The sequence below is a fragment of the Pristiophorus japonicus genome, chromosome X (assembly GCF_044704955.1).
Source record: "Pristiophorus japonicus isolate sPriJap1 chromosome X, sPriJap1.hap1, whole genome shotgun sequence".
Taxonomy (NCBI): Eukaryota; Metazoa; Chordata; class Chondrichthyes; family Pristiophoridae; genus Pristiophorus; species Pristiophorus japonicus.
This window is the reverse complement of record NC_092010.1, coordinates 8,653,062-8,673,468: the sequence shown is the minus strand read 5'-3', so window position 1 is coordinate 8,673,468 and position 20,407 is coordinate 8,653,062. Positions and strand designations below refer to the sequence as shown.

Here is a 20,407-nt window from a genome sequence, read left to right as displayed (position 1 = left end):
CCCCCCTCACCATCGCCCTCAAACACCCCTCACCATCTCCCTCAAACCCCCCTCACCACCTCCCACAAACACCCCTCACCATCTCCCTCAAACCCCCCTCACCATCTCCCTCAAACCCCCCTCACCATCTCCCTCAAACCCCCCTCACCATCTCCCTCAAACCCCCCTCACCATCTCCCTCAAACCCCCCTCACCATCTCCCTCAAACCCACCTCACCATCTCCCTCAACCCCCCTCATTATCTCCCTCAAACCCACCTCACCATCTCCCTCAAACCCCCCTCACCATCTCCCTCAAACCCCCTTCACCATCTCCCTCAAACCCCCCTCACCATCGCCCTCAAACCCCCCTCACCATCGCCCTCAAATCCCCCTCACCATCTCCCTCAAACCGCTCTCACCATCTCCCTCAAACCCCCCTCACCATCTCCCTCAAACCCCCCCTCACCATCTCCCTCAAACCCCCCTCACCATCTCCCTCAAACCCCCTCACCATCTCCCTCAAACCACCCTCACCATCGCCCTCAAACCACCCTCACCATCTCCCTCAAACCCCCCTCACCATCTCCCTCAAACACCCCTCACCATCTCCCTCAAACCCCCCTCACCATCTCCCACAAACACCCCTCACCATCTCCCTCAAACCCCCCTCACCATCTCCCTCAAACCCCCCTCACCATCTCCCTCAAACCCCCCTCACCATCTCCCTCAAACCCCCCTCACCATCTCCCTCAAACCCACCTCACCATCTCCCTCAACCCCCCTCATTATCTCCCTCAAACCCACCTCACCATCTCCCTCAAACCCCCCTCACCATCTCCCTCAAACCCCCCTCACCATCGCCCTCAAACCCCCCTCACCATCTCCCTCAAACCCCCCTCATCATATCCCTCAAACCCCCCTCACCATCTCCCTCAAACCCCCCTCACCATCTCCCGCAAACCCCCCTCACCATCTCCCTCAAACCCCCCTCACCATCGCCCTCAAACCCCCCTCACCATCTTCCTCAACCCCCCTCATTATCTCCCTCAAACCCCCCTCACCATCTCCCTCAAACTCCCCTCACCATCTCCCTCAACGCCCCTCATTATCTCCCTCAAACCCCCCTCACCATCTCCCTCAAACCCCCCTCACCATCTCCCTTAAACCCCCCTCACCATCTCCCTCAAACCCCCCTCACCATCGCCCTCAAACCCCCCTCACCATCGCCCTCAAACCCCCCTCACCATCTCCCTCAAAACCCCCTCACCATCTCCCTCAAACCCCCCTCACCATCTCCCTCAAACCCCCCTCACCATCTCCCTCAAACCCCCCTCACCATCTCCCTCAAACCCCCCTCACCATCGCCCTCAAACCCCACTCACCATCACCCTCAAACCCCTCACCATCTCCCTCAAACCAACTCACTATCTCCCTCAAACCCCCCTCACCATCTCCCTCAAACCCCTCTCGCCATCTCCCTCAAACCCCACTCACCATCGCCCTCAAACCCCCTCACCATCTCCCTCAAACCAACTCACTATCTCCCTCAAACCCCCCTCACCATCTCCCTCAAACCCCTCTCGCCATCTCCCTCAAACCCCCCTCACCATCTCCCTCAAACCCCCCTCACCATCTCCCTCAAACCTCCCTCACTATCTCCCTCAAACCCCCCTCACCATCTCCCTCAAACCCCCCTCCTCACCTGAATCCCTGAATTCCTCATCACACCAGAAGAACGTGCAATTCTCTCAAGGTCATTTGCACCCCTCGATTGATCCACGACCCCCTCCCCCCCTCCCCACCCCTCCCCCTGGTAACTTGGCGCACAAGTCCACTGCCCTCTGGCTAAAAACCTTGCACATATGGAGACGGTTACTCCCTATAGGCTCACTCTCGCTCACTTGCCTTCCTCACTGAAGGCTGCAAAGTGGAAGAGGCCCTTGAAGGGGAGAAAGAGCAGGGAAATCAGGGGAAACAAAATACTGAAGCTCAAATGGAGCTCGAATGACTGAACTCGTGCCACCAAACTTTTGCTTTGAACCATAAATAGGCAACTTCTGTGGAAAGCTTTCTATAACCATGGCAGGCAAGTCCCCAGTCCAACAGCACAATCCTGGGTGAGGATAAGATGGGAGCTCAAGAGTCTCGAGCAATGAAATTCAGTCATTGTCCAGCAAAGTGAAAGGGCAAAGGTCACACGAGCAGAGAGGAACCTCTTTCAGTGCCAAATTAACACTGAACCAGCACCTCACAAGCCTGACAATAATTAAACCGAGTTTACATCGCTGGAGCAGGGTGAAGGGTGAAGGCCACAGAGCAGGGAACTACCGGGAGGAGTAACTCTGCCAGCAAGCTCACACAGCGAGCCGGTGGGGAGAGGCAGAGTGCGTAGGACAGCGTGCTGGACGCTTTGAAAGAATAAGATGAAAGTTCAGAGGCGAATCGACGACAGTAACAACGGATCAAATCGGGAGAGGCAGCGACTGGAACAGAGACAAGAGGCGGAAAGGAGTCAGGCATCAGTGGCCGAGCTTTTCCCTATATCCTGCCCAGCCCTTGTACCTCCATAGTACCATGGGGGTAGTGCAGTGTTTGTGGTACTGACCAGCAAACCATCACGAGCGTGGGAGCACCCTCACCACACGGACTGCAGCGGTTCAAGAAGGCAGCTCACCACCACCTTCTCAACGGCAATTAGGGATGGGCAATAAATGCCGGCCTTGCCAGCGACGCCCACATCCTGAAATGTTTTTTTGAATTGAAGAGCGAGAGAGGAAGAAGAAGGATTTTATTGCTGAGATATCTGGAAGTGTTTGGTATGAGCTCCTCAGACAGGCAAGCTCAGCCTGGAACATAAATCTCAACCAAATGGGCAGAAGGGGCAACAGAAATGATGCACAAAGTCCATTTCTTCAACCCAGAGCCCCATCCCAAAGGCAAAGGTAATAATCACAATGGAAGCAAGGCCCTGAGGGAGTCAGCCAGGCCAGGAACCTCCTCCTTGCTGCTGCTGCTACAGTATTTGCCCAGCTCTCAGGCACTTTGCTCTCTTTCTCAACAACAATCCTTAAAAGTTACAAATGAAAAGAAATTAAATCACTCGTAGCCCCTCCGGAACGGAGCGGGAATGGAAATGAGAGCCACCAGCTCAGTCAACTTAGAAAGATCTCTCGAAGGCAGTGCATATAATTCTTACCTTCAATGGAATCGCCAGTGAACTCTCCAACTGCCACAGAGTAACCTTTAAATGAGAAAGAATGCAGGTTAGCATTTAGGGTCAGGGTTAGGGTCAGGGTCAGGGTTAGGGCAGAGAGCAGTGTACATGGAGTGGGGCTACCTACAACAACAACAACCTGTATTTATATAGCGCCTTTACTGAAGTAAAATGTCCCAAGGCGCTTCACAGCAGCGTTGCAAAACAAAACAAATAAAGTTTACACTGAGCCACAAAAGAAGAAATTAGGGCAGATGACCAAAAGCTTGGTCAAAGAGGTAGGTTTTAGGGAGGGTCTTGGAGGAGGAAAGCAGGTAGAGAGGCGGAGATGTTTAGGGAGGGAGTTCCAGAGCTTGGGGCCCAGGCAACAGAAGGCACGGCCACCGATGGTGGAGTGATTATAATCAGGGATGCTCAGGAGGGCAGAATTAGAGGAGCGCAGACATATTGGGGGGTTGTGGGGCTGGAGGAGGTTACAGAGATAGGGAGGGGGCGAGGGCCATGGAGGGATTTGTAAACAAGGATGAGAATTTTGAAATCGAGGCATTGCTTAACGGTGAGCCAATGTAGGTCAGTGAGCACAGGGGTGGTGATGGGTGAGCGGGACTTGGTGGGAGTTAGGACACAGGGCACAGGGGGTGATGGGTGAGCGGGACTCGGTGCGAGTTAGGACACGGGGCGCAGTGGGTGATGGGTGAGCGGGACTCGGTGTAAGTTAGGATACGGGGCAGTGAGCACAGGGGGTGATGGGTGAGCGGGACTTGGTGCGAGTTAGGACACGGGGCAGTGAGCACAGGGGGTGATGGGTGAGCGGGACTCGGTGCGAGTTAGGACACGGGGCACTGAGCACAGGGGTGATGGGTGAGTGGGACTCGGTGCGAGTTAGGACACGGGGCAGCGAGCACAGTGTGATAGGTGAGCGGGACTTGGTGCGAGTTAGGACACGGGGCAGTGAGCACAGTGTGATGGGTGAGTGGGACTCGGTGCGAGTTAGGACACGGGGCACAGGGGTTGATGGGTGAGTGGGACTGGGTGTGAGTTAGGACACGGGGCAGTGAGCACAGCGGGTGATGGGTGAGTGGGACTTGGTGCGAGTTAGGACACGGGGCAGCGAGCACAGTGGGTGATGGGTGAGTGGGACTTGGTGCGAGTTAGGACACGGGGCACAGGGGTTGATGGGTGAGTGGGACTGGGTGTGAGTTAGGACACGGGGCAGTGAGCACAGCGGGTGATGGGTGAGTGGGACTGGGTGTGAGTTAGGACACGGGGCAGTGAGCACAGCGGGTGATGGGTGAGTGGGACTTGGTGCGAGTTAGGACACGGGGCAGCGAGCACAGTGGGTGATGGGTGAGTGGGACTTGGTGCGAATTAGGACACGGGGCACAGGGGTTGATGGGTGAGTGGGACTGGGTGTGAGTTAGGACATGGGGCAGTGAGCACAGCGGGTGATGGGTGAGTGGGACTTGGTGCGAGTTAGGACACGGGGCAGCGAGCACAGTGGGTGATGGGTGAGTGGGACTTGGTGCGAGTTAGGACACGGGGCACAGGGGTTGATGGGTGAGTGGGACTGGGTGTGAGTTAGGACACGGGGCAGTGAGCACAGCGGGTGATGGGTGAGTGGGACTGGGTGTGAGTTAGGACACGGGGCAGTGAGCACAGCGGGTGATGGGTGAGTGGGACTTGGTGCGAGTTAGGACACGGGGCAGCGAGCACAGTGGGTGATGGGTGAGTGGGACTTGGTGCGAATTAGGACACGGGGCACAGGGGTTGATGGGTGAGTGGGACTGGGTGTGAGTTAGGACACGGGGCAGTGAGCACAGCGGGTGATGGGTGAGCAGGACTTGGTGCAAGTTAGGACATGGGAGCAGCCGAGTTTTGGATCACCTCTAGTTTACGTAGGGTAGAATGTGGGAGGCCAGCCAGGAGAGCATTGGAGTAGTCAAGTCTGGAGGTAACAAAGGTAACACCCCTTGGATCATGGACCTCACCAACACCACCATGGGCGACACCTTACACCTTTTGAGATTCAGTAGACCAATTGCTGCAGGTCATCTCCTCACTGCCACTCCCAGCGAGTGCTCTCAGAACCAACACACGCTACTCGCTCACCACGTCAGTCCCCAAGGCCATTTGCTTCTCCATGAATTCCCCACACAGGGAATCGTCACCACCTTCAGCAGCCCCAGTGAGTGAGTGAGGGCGGGCGGGACAGACACTGTGACGTTACTCGTCCCGCTGAGCATCCCAGAGCCTGTGCCTATCCAGCGGCTGGTGCAGCCCCAAGTCCGTGGTGGCACAGCTGTTCAAGGCCAAACGGAACAGTGCTGGGAGGAACAGTTCATCGTGCGAATATTGGCAAGTCCCAGCAGAGTTTCACGTCATCATCATAGGCGGTCCCTCGTATCGAGGATGACTTGTTTCCACGCCAAAAAGGGATGAGTTCACAGGTGTTTCAATGAAGGACCCGATATTCCAGATCCTGAACTACATGTTGAAGGGTGGAAGATGCCTGTGGGTGGATTTTTTTAACGTGTGGTGACCATTGCACACCAGCCACCACACGGGCTTGACAGAGCTAGGTCTTGGTCCAGTGGCAAGGGTTAACCAGGACACCTGGAGATCTGCTCTGCTGCACGGACCCAGCGCGCACACATATCGCAGTGTGGGCTGGCCCGTGCTGCCCCTGGGCCCTCGCCTCCCCTGGGCCCCAAACTTACACCTCCCCTGGGCCCCGATCACGTCCCTCTACAATCTCTCACGCTCCTTCGCCCCGACCTCGCCGCTCCTGTTGTACCTGCCCACGCTCCAATCACCGACCTGGATCTTGATGAGGTCACTCTTCACTGCCGTCGCCCTCCTGCACCAGCTCGCGCTGCTCCCTGGAGTGGTACACTGCCACGCTGTCCAGGGGCTGCTTGCCGCGCCTTTTATGGCCCCGACCTTCTGCTGATGGTCTCTTGCAGGTCTCTGCGAGAGACCTGGCCTGTAGCCGACTGCAGGAGAGCCCTGCTTCGAGAAACCAGCGGCGATATAAACGCGCCTTTGAAGGATACTTTGCCATTCGAAGAGTACCAGCAACTTTTTTTGTGGGTCTTGCAGACAAAGACACAGCTGGCCAATAAATGGATGCGGTTTACTGGTGTCCGCTGTGGCTCAGTGGGTAGCACCCTCACCTCTGAGTCAGAGGGTTGTGGGCTCAAGGCCCATTCCAGGGACTTGAGCACAAAATCTTGGCCGACACTCCAGTGGAGCACTGCACTGTCAGAGGTGCTGTCTTTCAGATGAGATGTTAAACCGAGGCCCTGTCTGTTCTCCCAGGTGGATGTAAATAATACCATGCCGCTGTTTTATCTGTTTGTGCCTCTCCCAGGCGATCACATGGCTCCGGTTGGGGTGGAGTGTAGAATGTTTCAGTATAAGGGGTGTCGCAGTTGTGTGGGGCGGACTGGTTGGGCTGGGTGCTCTTTACCTTTCCATCATTGTTCATTGGTTTATATGTAACCTTCAAAGCTGCTGACCGAGGGCCGTGCGGCTCTTTGTCGGCCGGTATGGGCCAGAATGGCCTCCTTCTGTGCTGTAAATTTCTATGTTTCTATGTTTCTAAGAGTGGTGGAGTTCAGATTAAGTGAGAGCCCCACACACACTATGAGTCACATGATGTGGGGTGGTGGAGAAAGCTGATTCAAGCCTGCGATCGAACACATGGTGCAGAAGCCAGAAGCAGGGAAGTCTTGCTCCAGTTATACAGGGTATTGGTGAGGCCACACCTGGAGTACTGCGTGCAGTTTTGGTTTCCATATTTACGAAAGGATATACTTGCTTTGGAGGCTGTTCAGAGAAGGTTCACTCGGTTGATTCCGGGGATGAGGGGGTTGACTTATGAGGAAAGGTTGAGTAGGTTGGGCCTATACTCATTGGAATTCAGAAGAATGAGAGGTGATCTTATCGAAATGTATAAGATTATGAGGGGGCTCGACAAGGTGGATGCAGAGAGGATGTTTCCACTGATGGGGGAGACGAGAACTAGGGGGCATAATCTTAGAATAAGGGGCCGCCCATTTAAAACTGAGATGAGGAGAAATTTCTTCTCTCAGAGGGTTGTAAATCTGTGGAATTCTCTGCCTCAGAGAGCTGTGGAAGCTGGGACATTGAATAAACTTAAGACAGAAACGATAAGGGAATAAGGGGTTCTGGGGACCGGGCGGGGAAGTGGACCTGAGTCCATGATCAGATCAGCCATGATTGTATTAAATGGCGGAGCAGGCTCAAGGGGCCGAATGGCCGGTTCCTGCTCCTATTTCTCATGTTCTTATGTAAAGTTTGCATGTGGTGTGGAGCGGGCGGTGAGGGAGGTGTGCATACAACGTGATTCTCACACAGCAGGCTCCGAATCCCAGACAAAGGACAACTCAGTGGGCAGAGAGGGAAGGGACTTCACCCAAGCACCTCCACAACGGAGTGAGCAGTGGGACAGGACCAGGTGATGGCGGTTTGCCCTGCCCTCCCCCATCTCCAGCTCCCACACTATCGAGCGGGAGAGGTGGCAGCAGGGCTGAGAGGAAATACTGCTGTGGCAAACGGTCATGATGTGAGATCACTTCCATGAAGAGTCCCCTCAGTTACACACCAACAGGGCACACATCAGAGGAAAGGCTCAACTTACCCAGGTAACTATCGTCAAAAGAGCCAGGCGACATCGGAGTGCAGATCTCGCCGTTAGTGTACTGAATGAAGTTGAAGTCAAACTGCGGCTGAACAATGTCCTTCGCATCGGCAGAAACCAGTTGGCCTAAAAAAGCCGAGACAGAGACAGGTCACCTTATTGGAGTCGGGGAGTAAAGGGCCCAACCCCAGCACTGAGAGGTACGGGGTGGGCATTACACTGGATTAACCACTGCCGCGACGCACCACTGCATTCAACCGACACAACACCCCTGATGCAGACTTGTAGCTCACTTGCAGGGTTAGCCCCGCACTCCTCAGTCCCTGGGCCAGAGCCTGGGCCTGCAGAAGTTAGGCCGCAGCGTGTCAATCATCTCCGGAACTCGACCGACACCCCCTTCGGAAACACGACGACCCCTCATCACAGCCAACCATGTCATGGCAGGTGCCCAGCCTCTGCCAGCACGGGGAGTGGCACAGGAAGCAACCAGATCGCCGGGCATGTCAAATATTCATTTTACTGAATAGGACATTTTTAATAAACTAATAAACTGTTTTTTTTTGGGGGGGATTAACAGATAGAGGGAGGAATAGATAGAGAGAGAGGGGAATCGATAGAGAGAGAGATAGGAATAGATAGAGAGAGGGTAATAGATAGAGAGAGGGGAATAGATAGAGAGAGGGGAATAGATAGAGAGAGAGAGGGGAATAGATAGAGAGAGAGAGGGGAATAGATAGAGAGAGAGAGGGGAATAGATAGAGAGAGAGGGGAATAGATAGAGAGGGGGGAATAGTTAGAGAGAGAGAGGGGAATAGATAGAGAGAGAGAGGGATAGAGAGAGAGAGAGAGAGAGGGGAATAGATAAAGAGAGAGAGGAATATAGATAGAGAGAGAGGGGGATAGATAGAGAGAGAGAGAGGGGAATAGATAGAGAGAGAGGGGAATAGATATAGTGTGAGGGGAATAGATAGAGTGAGAGAGGGGAATAGATAGAGAGAGGGGAATAGATAGAGAGAGAGAGAGAGGGGAATAGATAGAGAATGAGAGGGAAATAGATAGAGAGAGAGAGGAAAAGATAGAGAGAGTGAGGGGAATAGAGAGAGAGAGAGGGGAATAGAGAGAGAGAGAGGGGAATAGATAGAGAGAGAGAGAGGAATAGATAGAGAGAGTGTGGAATAGATAGAGAGAGAGAGGGGAATAGATAGAGAGAGTGGAATAGATAGAGAGAGTGAGAGAGGGGTATAGATAGAGTGAGAGAGGGGAAAAGGTAGAGAGAGAGAGGGGACTAGATAGAGAATAGGAATAGATAGAGAGAGGATTAGAGAGAGAGAGAGGGAATAGATAGAGAGAGAGGAATAGATAGAGTGTGGAATAGATAGAGAGTGAGAGGGGAATAGATAGAGAGAGAGAGGGGAATAGATAGAGAGAGAGAGGGGAATAGATAGAGAGAGTGAGAGAGGGGAATAGATAGAGAGAGAGAGAGGGGAATAGATAGAGAGAGTGAGAGAGGGGAATAGATAGAGGGGAATAGATAGAGAGAGAGAGAGAGGGGAATAGATAGAGTGAGAGGGAAATAGATAGAGAGAGAGAGGAAAAGATAGAGAGAGTGTGGAATAGATAGAGAGAGAGAGGGGAATAGATAGAGAGAGTGGAATAGATAGAGAGAGTGAGAGAGGGGTATAGATAGAGTGAGAGAGGGGAAAAGATAGAGAGAGCGAGGGGACTAGATAGAGAGTAGGAATAGATAGAGAGAGGATTAGAGAGAGAGAGAGAGAGGGAATAGATAGAGAGAGAGTGGAATAGATAGAGTGTGGAATAGATAGAGAGAGAGAGGGGAATAGATAGAGAGAGAGAGGGGAATAGATAGAGAGAGAGGGGGGAATAGATAGAGAGAGTGAGAGAGGGGAATAGATAGAGAGAGAGAAGGGAATAGATAGAGAGAGTAAGAGAGGGGAATAGATAGAGAGAGAGGGGAATAGACAGATAGAGAGAGAGGAATAGATAGACAGAGAGAGCGGAATAGATAGAGAGAGTGGAATAGATAGAGAGAGAGGGGAATAGAGAGAGAGAGAGGGGATAGTTAGAGAGAGAGGGGATAGTTAGAGAGAGAGAGGAATAGAGAGCGAGAGAGAGGGGAATAGATAGACAGAGTAAGGAATAGAGAGAGAGAGAAGGGGAATCGATAGAGAGAATGAGGAATAGAGAGAGGAAGAGAGAGAGAGAGGGGAATAGATAGAGAGAGAGGAATAGAGAGAGAGAGAGGGGAATAGATAGAGAGAGGGGAGAATAGATAGAGAGAGAGAGTGGAATAGATAAGAGAGTGGGAATAGAATGAGAGAGAGAGAGAGTAATAGAGAGAGAGGGGAATAGATAGAGAGAGAGAGGGGAATAGATAGAGAGTGAGAGGGAAATAGATAGAGAGAGAGAGGAAAAGATAGAGAGAGTGAGGGGAATAGAGAGAGAGAGGGGAATAGAGAGAGAGAGGGGAATAGATAGAGAGAGAGAGAGGAATAGATAGAGAGAGTGTGGAATAGATAGAGAGAGAGAGGGGAATAGATAGAGAGAGGGGAATAGATAGAGAGAGTGAGAGAGGGGTATAGATAGAGTGAGAGAGGGGAAAAGATAGAGAGCGAGAGGGGACTAGATAGAGAGTAGGAATAGATAGAGAGAGCAGACCAGATAGAGAGCGAGTGGAATAGATAGAGGGGGAATGGATAGAGAGAGAGGGGAATAGATAGAGAGTGGGAATAGATAGAGAGAGAGAGTAATAGAGAGAGAGAGAGGACTAGATAGAGAGAGAGAGGGGAATAGATAGCGAGAGAGTGGGGAATAGATAGAGAGAGTGAGAGAGGGGAATAGATAGAGAGAGAGGGGAATAGAAAGAGAGAGGGAAATAGATAGAGAGGGGGGAATAGGTAGAGAGAGAGAGGGGAATAGATAGAGAGAATGGGAAATAGATAGAGAGAGGGGACTAGATAGAGAATGGGAATAGATAGAGAGAGAGAGGATTAGAGAGAGAGAGAGAGGGAATAGATAGAGAGAGAGGGAAATAGATATAGAGAGAGAGGGGAACAGATAGATAGAGAGGGGGAATAGATCAGAGAGCGAGGGGAATAGATAGAGAGAGTGAGAGAGGGGAATAGATAGAGAGAGAGGGGAATAGATAGAGAGAGAGGGGAATAGATAGAGAGAGAGGGAAATAGATATAGAGAGAGAGGGGAACTAATAGAGAGAGAGGGGGGAATAGATCAGAGAGCGAGGGGAATAGATAGAGAGAGTGAGAGAGGGGAATAGATAGAGAGAGAGGGGAATAGATAGATAGAGAGGAATAGATAGAGAGAGAGCGGAATAGATAGAGAGAGTGGACTAGATAGAGAGAGGGGAATAGATAGAGAGAGAGAGCAATAGAGAGAGAGAGGGGAATAGATAGGGAGAGAGAGGGGAATAGATAGAGAGAGTGAGAGAGGGGAATAGATAGAGAGAATCAGGAATAGAGAGAGAGAGAGGGGAATAGATAGAGAGAGAGAGGAATAGAGAGAGAGAGAGAGAGAGAAGGGAATAGATAGAGAGAGGGGAGAATAGATAGAGAGAGAGTGGAATAGATAGAGAGTGGGAATAGAGAGAGAGAGAAGGGGAATAGATAGAGAATCAGGAATAGAGAGAGAGAGAGGAATATAGAGAGAGAGAGAGAGAGGGGAATAGATAGAGAGGGGAGAATAGAGAGAGATAGTGGAATAGATAGAGAGTGGGAATAGAGAGAGAGAGAGAAAGTAATAGAGAGAGAGAGAGAGGCGAATAGATAGAGAGAGATAAATAGATAGAGAGCGAGAGCGGAATAGATAGAGAGAGAGAGAGAGGAATAGATAGAGAGAGAGAGGGGAATAGATAGAGAGAGAGAGAGGGGGGAATAGATAGAGAGAATCAGGAATAGAGAGAGAGAGAGGGGAATAGATAGAGAGAGAGAGGAATAGAGAGAGAGAGAGAGAGAGAAGGGAATAGATAGAGAGAGGGGAGAATAGATAGAGAGAGAGTGGAATAGATAGAGAGTGGGAATAGAGAGAGAGAGAAGGGGAATAGATAGAGAATCAGGAATAGAGAGAGAGAGAGGAATATAGAGAGAGAGAGAGAGAGGGGAATAGATAGAGAGGGGAGAATAGAGAGAGATAGTGGAATAGATAGAGAGTGGGAATAGAGAGAGAGAGAGAAAGTAATAGAGAGAGAGAGAGAGGCGAATAGATAGAGAGAGATAAATAGATAGAGAGCGAGAGCGGAATAGATAGAGAGAGAGAGAGAGGAATAGATAGAGAGAGAGAGGGGAATAGATAGAGAGAGAGAGAGGGGGGAATAGATAGAGAGAGAGAAATAGATAGAGAGCGAGAGCGGAATAGATAGAGAGAGAGGGGAATAGATAGAGAGAGAGAGGGGAATATATAGAGAGTGGGAATAGATAGAGAGAGAGAGAGTAATAGAGAGAGAGAGAGTAATAGAGAGAGAGAGAGGACTAGATAGAGAGAGAGAGAAGGGAATAGATAGAGAGACAGTGGGGAATAGATAGAGAGAGTGAGAGAGGGAAATAGATAGAGAGAGAGGGGAATAGATAGAGAGAGAGAGAGGGGGGAATAGATAGAGAGAGAGAAATAGATAGAGAGCGAGAGCGGAATAGATAGAGAGAGAGGGGAATAGATAGAGAGAGAGAGGGGAATATATAGAGAGTGGGAATAGATAGAGAGAGAGAGAGTAATAGAGAGAGAGAGAGTAATAGAGAGAGAGAGAGGACTAGATAGAGAGAGAGAGAAGGGAATAGATAGAGAGACAGTGGGGAATAGATAGAGAGAGTGAGAGAGGGAAATAGATAGAGAGAGAGGGGAATAGATAGAGAGAGAGAGAGAGGCGAATAGATAGAGAGAGATAAATAGATAGAGAGCGAGAGCGGAATAGATAGAGAGAGAGAGAGAGGAATAGATAGAGAGAGAGAGGGGAATAGATAGAGAGAGAGAGAGGGGGGAATAGATAGAGAGAGAGAAATAGATAGAGAGCGAGAGCGGAATAGATAGAGAGAGAGGGGAATAGATAGAGAGAGAGAGGGGAATATATAGAGAGTGGGAATAGATAGAGAGAGAGAGAGTAATAGAGAGAGAGAGAGTAATAGAGAGAGAGAGAGGACTAGATAGAGAGAGAGAGAAGGGAATAGATAGAGAGAGAGAGAGTAATAGAGAGAGAGAGAGTAATAGAGAGAGAGAGAGGACTAGATAGAGAGAGAGAGAAGGGAATAGATAGAGAGACAGTGGGGAATAGATAGAGAGAGTGAGAGAGGGAAATAGATAGAGAGAGAGGGGAATAGATAGAGAGAGAGAGAGGGGGAATAGATAGAGAGAGAGAAATAGATAGAGAGCGAGAGCGGAATAGATAGAGAGAGAGGGGAATAGATAGAGAGAGAGGGGAATATATAGAGAGTGGGAATAGATAGAGAGAGAGAGAGTAATAGAGAGAGAGAGAGTAATAGAGAGAGAGAGAGGACTAGATAGAGAGAGAGAGAAGGGAATAGATAGAGAGACAGTGGGGAATAGATAGAGAGAGTGAGAGAGGGAAATAGATAGAGAGAGAGGGGAATAGATAGAGAGAGTGAGAGAGGGGAATAGATAGAGTGAGAGAGGGGAATAGATAGAGAGAGCGGGAAATAGATAGAGAGAGAGTTTGGACTAGATAGAGAGTGGGAATATATATAGAGAGAGAGGATTAGAAGAGAGAGAGATAGAGGGAATAGATTGAGAGAGAGAGAGGTGAATAGATAGAGAGAGAGGGGAATAGATAGAGAGAGTGGAATAGATAGAGAGAGAGAGGGGAATAGATAGAGAGAGAGGGTAATAGAGAGAGAGAGAGTAATAGAGAGAGAGAGAGGACTAGATAGAGAGAGAGAGAAGGGAATAGATAGAGAGACAGTGGGGAATAGATAGAGAGAGTGAGAGAGGGAAATAGATAGAGAGAGAGGGGAATAGATAGAGAGAGAGGGGAATAGATAGAGAGAGAGAGGGGAATAGATAGAGAGAGAGAGGGGAATAGATAGAGAGAGAGAGGGGAATAGATAGAGAGAGAGGGGGGAATAGATAGAGAGAGTGAGGGGAATAGATAGAGAGAGTGAGAGAGGGGAATAGATAGAGAGAGAGAGCGGAATAGATAGAGAGAGCGGGAAATAGATAGAGAGAGAGTTTGGACTAGATAGAGAGTGGGAATATATATAGAGAGAGAGGATTAGAAGAGAGAGAGATAGAGGGAATAGATTGAGAGAGAGAGAGGTGAATAGATAGAGAGAGAGGGGAATAGATAGAGAGAGTGGAATAGATAGAGAGAGAGAGGGGAATAGATAGAGAGAGAGGGTAATAGAGAGAGAGGGGAATAGATCGAGAGAGAGGGAAATAAATATAGAGAGAGAGGGGCATAGATAGAGAGAGAGGGGGGAATAGATCGGGAGAGCGAGGGGAATAGATAGAGAGAGTGAGAGAGGGGAATAGATAGAGAGAGAGGGGAATAGATAGAGAGAGAGGGGAATAGATATAGTGTGAGGGGAATAGATAGAGTGAGAGAGGGGAATAGATAGAGGGGAATAGATAGAGAGAGAGAGAGGGGAATAGATAGAGTGAGAGGGAAATAGATAGAGAGAGAGAGGAAAAGATAGAGAGAGTGAGGGGAATAGAGAGAGAGAGAGGGGAATAGAGAGAGAGAGGGGAATAGATAGAGAGAGAGAGAGGAATAGATAGAGAGAGTGTGGAATAGATAGAGAGAGAGAGGGGAATAGATAGAGAGAGTGGAATAGATAGAGAGAGTGAGAGAGGGGTATAGATAGAGTGAGAGAGGGGAAAAGATAGAGAGAGAGAGGGGACTAGATAGAGAGTAGGAATAGATAGAGAGAGGATTAGAGAGAGAGAGAGAGAGGGAATAGATAGAGAGAGAGAGGAATAGATAGAGTGTGGAATAGATAGAGAGAGAGAGGGGAATAGATAGAGAGAGATAGGGGAATAGATAGAGAGAGAGAGGGGAATAGATAGAGAGAGTGAGAGAAGGGAATAGATAGAGAGAGAGGGGAATAGACAGATAGAGAGAGAGGAATAGATAGACAGAGAGAGCGGAATAGATAGAGAGAGTGGAATAGATAGAGAGAGAGGGGAATAGAGAGAGAGAGAGGGGATAGTTAGAGAGAGAGGGGATAGTTAGAGAGAGAGAGGAATAGAGAGCGAGAGAGAGGGGAATAGATAGACAGAGTAAGGAATAGAGAGAGAGAGAAGGGGAATCGATAGAGAGAATGAGGAATAGAGAGAGGAAGAGAGAGAGAGAGGGGAATATATAGAGAGAGAGGAATAGAGAGAGAGAGGGGAATAGATAGAGAGAGGGGAGAATAGATAGAGAGAGAGAGTGGAATAGATAGAGAGTGGGAATAGAATGAGAGAGAGAGAGAGTAATAGAGAGAGAGGGGAATAGATAGAGAGAGAGAGAGGGGAATAGATAGAGAGTGAGAGGGAAATAGATAGAGAGAGAGAGAGGAAAAGATAGAGAGAGTGAGGGGAATAGAGAGAGAGAGAGGGGATAGTTAGAGAGAGAGGGGATAGTTAGAGAGAGAGAGGAATAGAGAGCGAGAGAGAGGGGAATAGATAGACAGAGTAAGGAATAGAGAGAGAGAGAAGGGGAATCGATAGAGAGAATGAGGAATAGAGAGAGGAAGAGAGAGAGGGGAATATATAGAGAGAGAGGAATAGAGAGAGAGAGGGGAATAGATAGAGAGAAGGGAGAATAGATAGAGAGAGAGAGTGGAATAGATAGAGAGTGGGAATAGAATGAGAGAGAGAGAGAGTAATAGAGAGAGAGGGGAATAGATAGAGAGAGAGAGAGGGGAATAGATAGAGAGTGAGAGGGAAATAGATAGAGAGAGAGAGAGGAAAAGATAGAGAGAGTGAGGGGAATAGAGAGAGAGAGAGAGGGGAATAGATAGAGAGAGGGGAATAGATAGAGAGAGTGAGAGAGGGGTATAGATAGAGTGAGAGAGGGGAAAAGATAGAGAGAGAGAGGGGACTAGATAGAGAGTAGGAATAGATAGAGAGAGCAGACCAGATAGAGAGAGAGTGGAATAGATAGAGGGGGAATAGATAGAGAGAGAGGGGAATAGATAGAGAGTTGGAATAGATAGAGAGAGAGAGTAATAGAGAGAGAGAGAGGACTAGATAGAGAGAGAGAGGGGAATAGATAGCGAGAGAGTGGGGAATAGATAGAGAGAGTGAGAGAGGGGAATAGATAGAGAGAGAGGGGAATAGATAGATAGAGAGAGAGGAATAGATAGACAGAGAGAGCGGAATAGATAGAGAGAGTGGAATAGATAGAGAGGGGGGGAATGGATAGAGAGAGAGAGGAATGGATAGAGAGTGGGAATAGATAGAGAGAGAGAGAGTAATAGAGAGAGAGAGAGGACTAGATAGAGAGCGAGAGAGAGAGGGGAATAGATAGAGAGTGGGGAATAGATAGAGAGAGTGAGAGAGGGGAATAGATGGGGAGAGAGGGGAATAGATAGAGAGAGAGGGGAATAGATAGAGAGAGAGAGGGGAATAGATAGAGAGAGACGGGAATAGATAGAGAGAGAGGGAAATAGATAGAGAGAGAGGGAAATAGATATAGAGAGAGAGGGGAATAGATAGAGAGAGAGGGGGGAATAGATCGGGAGAGCGAGGGGAATAGATAGCGAGAGTGAGAGAGGGGAATAGATAGAGAGAGGGGAATAGATAGATAGAGAGAGCGGAATAGATAGAGAGAGAGCGGAATAGATAGAGAGGGGGGAATAGGGAGAGAGAGAGGGGAATAGATAGAGAGAATGGGAAATAGATAGAGAGAGGGGACTAGATAGAGAATGGGAATAGATAGAGAGAGAGAGGATTAGAGAGAGAGAGAGAGGGAATAGATAGAGAGAGAGGGAAATAGATATAGAGAGAGAGGGGAACAGATAGAGAGAGAGGGGGAATAGATCAGAGAGCGAGGGGAATAGATAGAGAGAGTGAGAGAGGGGAATAGATAGAGAGAGAGGGGAATAGATAGAGAGAGAGGGGAATAGATAGAGAGAGAGGGAAATAGATATAGAGAGAGAGGGGAACAGATAGAGAGAGAGGGGGGAATAGATCAGAGAGCGAGGGGAATAGATAGAGAGAGTGAGAGAGGGGAATAGATAGAGAGAGAGGGGAATAGATAGATAGAGAGGAATAGATAGAGAGAGAGCGGAATAGATAGAGAGAGTGGACTAGATAGAGAGAGGGGAATAGATAGAGAGAGAGAGCAATAGAGAGAGAGAGGGGAATATATAGGGAGAGAGAGGGGAATAGATAGAGAGAGTGAGAGAGGGGAATAGATAGAGAGAATCAGGAATAGAGAGAGAGAGAGAGGGGAATAGATAGAGAGAGAGAGGAATAGAGAGAGAGAGAGAGAGAAGGGAATAGATAGAGAGAGGGGAGAATAGATAGAGAGAGAGTGGAATAGATAGAGAGTGGGAATAGAGAGAGAGAGAAGGGGAATAGATAGAGAATCAGGAATAGAGAGAGAGGAATATAGAGAGAGAGAGAGAGAGGGGAATAGATAGAGAGGGGAGAATAGAGAGAGATAGTGGAATAGATAGAGAGTGGGAATAGAGATAGAGAGAGAAAGTAATAGAGAGAGAGAGAGAGAGGCGAATAGATAGAGAGAGATAAATAGATAGAGAGCGAGAGCGGAATAGATAGAGAGAGAGAGAGAGGAATAGATAGAGAGAGAGAGGGGAATAGATAGAGAGAGAGAGAGAGGGGGGAATAGATAGAGAGAGAGAAATAGATAGAGAGCGAGAGCGGAATAGATAGAGAGAGAGAGAGAGGAATAGATAGAGAGAGAAAGGGGAATCGATAGAGAGAGGGGAATAGATAGAGAGAGGGGGGGAATGGATAGAGAGAGAGAGGAATGGATAGAGAGTGGGAATAGATAGAGAGAGAGAGAGTAATAGAGAGAGAGAGAGGACTAGATAGAGAGCGAGAGAGAGGGGAATAGATAGAGAGACAGTGGGGAATAGATAGAGAGAGTGAGAGAGGGAAATAGATAGAGAGAGAGGGGAATAGATAGAGAGAGAGGGGAATAGATAGAGAGAGAGAGGGGAATATATAGAGAGTGGGAATAGATAGAGAGAGAGAGAGTAATAGAGAGAGAGAGAGTAATAGAGAGAGAGAGAGGACTAGATAGAGAGAGAGAGAAGGGAATAGATAGAGAGACAGTGGGGAATAGATAGAGAGAGTGAGAGAGGGAAATAGATAGAGAGAGAGGGGAATAGATAGAGAGAGAGGGGAATAGATAGAGAGAGAGAGGGGAATAGATAGAGAGAGAGAGGGGAATAGATAGAGAGAGAGAGGGGAATAGATAGAGAGAGAGGGGGGAATAGATAGAGAGAGTGAGGGGAATAGATAGAGTGAGAGAGGGGAATAGATAGAGAGAGAGAGCGGAATAGATAGAGAGAGCGGGAAATAGATAGAGAGAGAGAGGGGGATAGATAGAGATAGAGGGGAATAGATAGATAGAGAGAGAGGAATAAATAGAGAGAGAGCGGAATAGATAGCGAGAGAGAGTGGAATAGATAGAGAGAGAGAGCGAGGGGGGAATAGATAGAGAGAGAGAGAGCAATAGAGAGAGGGGGGAATAGATAGAGAGAGTGAGAGAGGGGAATAGATAGAGAGTGAGAATGGAATAGATAGACAGTGGGGAGTAGAGAGAGAGAGAGGGCAATAGATAAAGAGAGTGGAATAGACAGAGAGAGAGCGCAATAGATAGAGAGAGAGAGAGTAATAGATAGAGAGAGGAATAGATAGAGAGAGAGAGGAGAATAGATAGAGAGAGAGAGGGGAATAGATAGAGAGAGTGGAATGGATATAGAGAGAGGAATAGATAGAAAGAGCGGAATAGATAGATAGAGAGAGAGAGAGAGAGTGAGAATAGGTAGAGAGAGGGGAATAGATAGAGAGGGGAATAGATAGAGAGAGAGTGGGGAGTAGATAGAGAGAGAGAGGGGAATAGATAAAGAGAGTGGAATAGACAGAGAGAGAGAGCGCAATCGATAGAGAGAGAGAGAAGAATAGGTAGAGAGAGAGGAATAGATAGAGAGAGAGAGCGGAATAGATATAGAGAGAGGGGGGAATAGATAGAGAGAGAGGGGAATAGATAGAGAGAGAAAAATAGATAGAGAGTGAGAACGGAATAGATAGAGAGAGAGAGTGGAATAGATAGAGAGAGAGGGGAATAGATAGAGAGAGAGTGGGGAGTAGATAGAGAGAGAGAGGGGAATAGATAAAGAGAGTGGAATAGACAGAGAGAGAGAGAGTGCAATAGATAGATAGAGAGAGAGAGAATAGGTAGAGAGAGAGGAATAGATAGAGAGAGAAGAGCGGAATAGATAGAGAGAGAGGAATAGATAGAGAGAGAGAGGAGAATAGATGGAGAAAGAGGAATAGATAGAGAGAGAGAGGGGAATGGATATCGAGAGAGGAATAGATAGAGAGAGAGGAATAGATAGATAGAGAGAGAGAGAGAGAGAGACAGAGAATATATAGAGAGAGAGGGGAATAGATAGAGAGTGAGAACGGCATAGATAGAGAGAGAGGGGAATAGATATAGAGAGAGGGGGGAATAGATAGAGAGAGAGGGGAATAGATAGAGAGAGAGAAATAGATAGACAGTGAGAACGGAATAGATAGAGAGGGGAATAGATATAGAGAGAGGGGGGAATAGATAGAGAGAGAGAGTAATAGATAGAGAGAGAGAGGAATAGATAGAGAGAGAGGGGAATAGGTAAGAGAGTTCGGGGAAACCTCTGTCCCGGGTCTAATCCTAGTTCTCAGGTGCCAGCAGTGACCCGTGAGCTGACCCACTCCATGCCCAGCTCTGCCTACCTCCACACTGCTGCCTGGGACATACGTGTCTTACCTTGCCAGTAGAAACTGCCAGGCCCTCCAAGCACCACTCGCCCACTCTGCAGGAAGACAGACAGCTGGCATTAGTACCTCCACCCGCACATACACTGGCACACACAGAACCCACAGCGGCGCGCACTGCCAACACTTACACTGCCCCGCATCCAATCCCGTCACAGCCCACAGTGGGCCAGACAGCAACAACTGACTTCATCCCGCAACCAGCAATCAACAGTTCTTTCCATCTCCGGCCCGTGATGGCTCCCTGTGCCTGGGACGGTACTGAGCACAACCCAGCATTGCTGTCTGTCTGGGCTACTCAGGGAGGGTGGGGGTAGGGGGGGTCTCAATGCCTCCAGAAGAATAACCGCCCCCTCACCAGCTGAATGTCAGCAACATATGCCATCAATGATGGAGCTGTACAGACACAGGCCCGAGCACACACTGTGGACACAATGTTCCCCTGTCACTGTCGATAGTGGCCGAGGTAACTCGCTGCACGTCAAGCACTGTGAGATGTGTCAAGGTGCAGGGCACGAGGGACATTCAAGGTCCCTCCCAACTCCCTCCTCCAACCCCCTCCCTCCAAAACCCTCCT

General features: G+C 49.1%; 1 protein-coding gene across 1 annotated transcript in view; it reads right to left on the bottom strand.

Annotated features, from left to right (window-relative positions):
* The window catches only part of LOC139240842 (integrin alpha-5-like), a 452,133-nt gene that overhangs the window by 217,825 nt on the left and 213,901 nt on the right, over positions 1 to 20,407 (bottom strand). Inside the window, 3 exon segments of the mRNA XM_070869324.1 lie at positions 3,178 to 3,222; positions 7,859 to 7,984; positions 19,823 to 19,868. Of these exon segments, the coding sequence (XP_070725425.1) occupies positions 3,178 to 3,222; positions 7,859 to 7,984; positions 19,823 to 19,868 (217 nt within the window).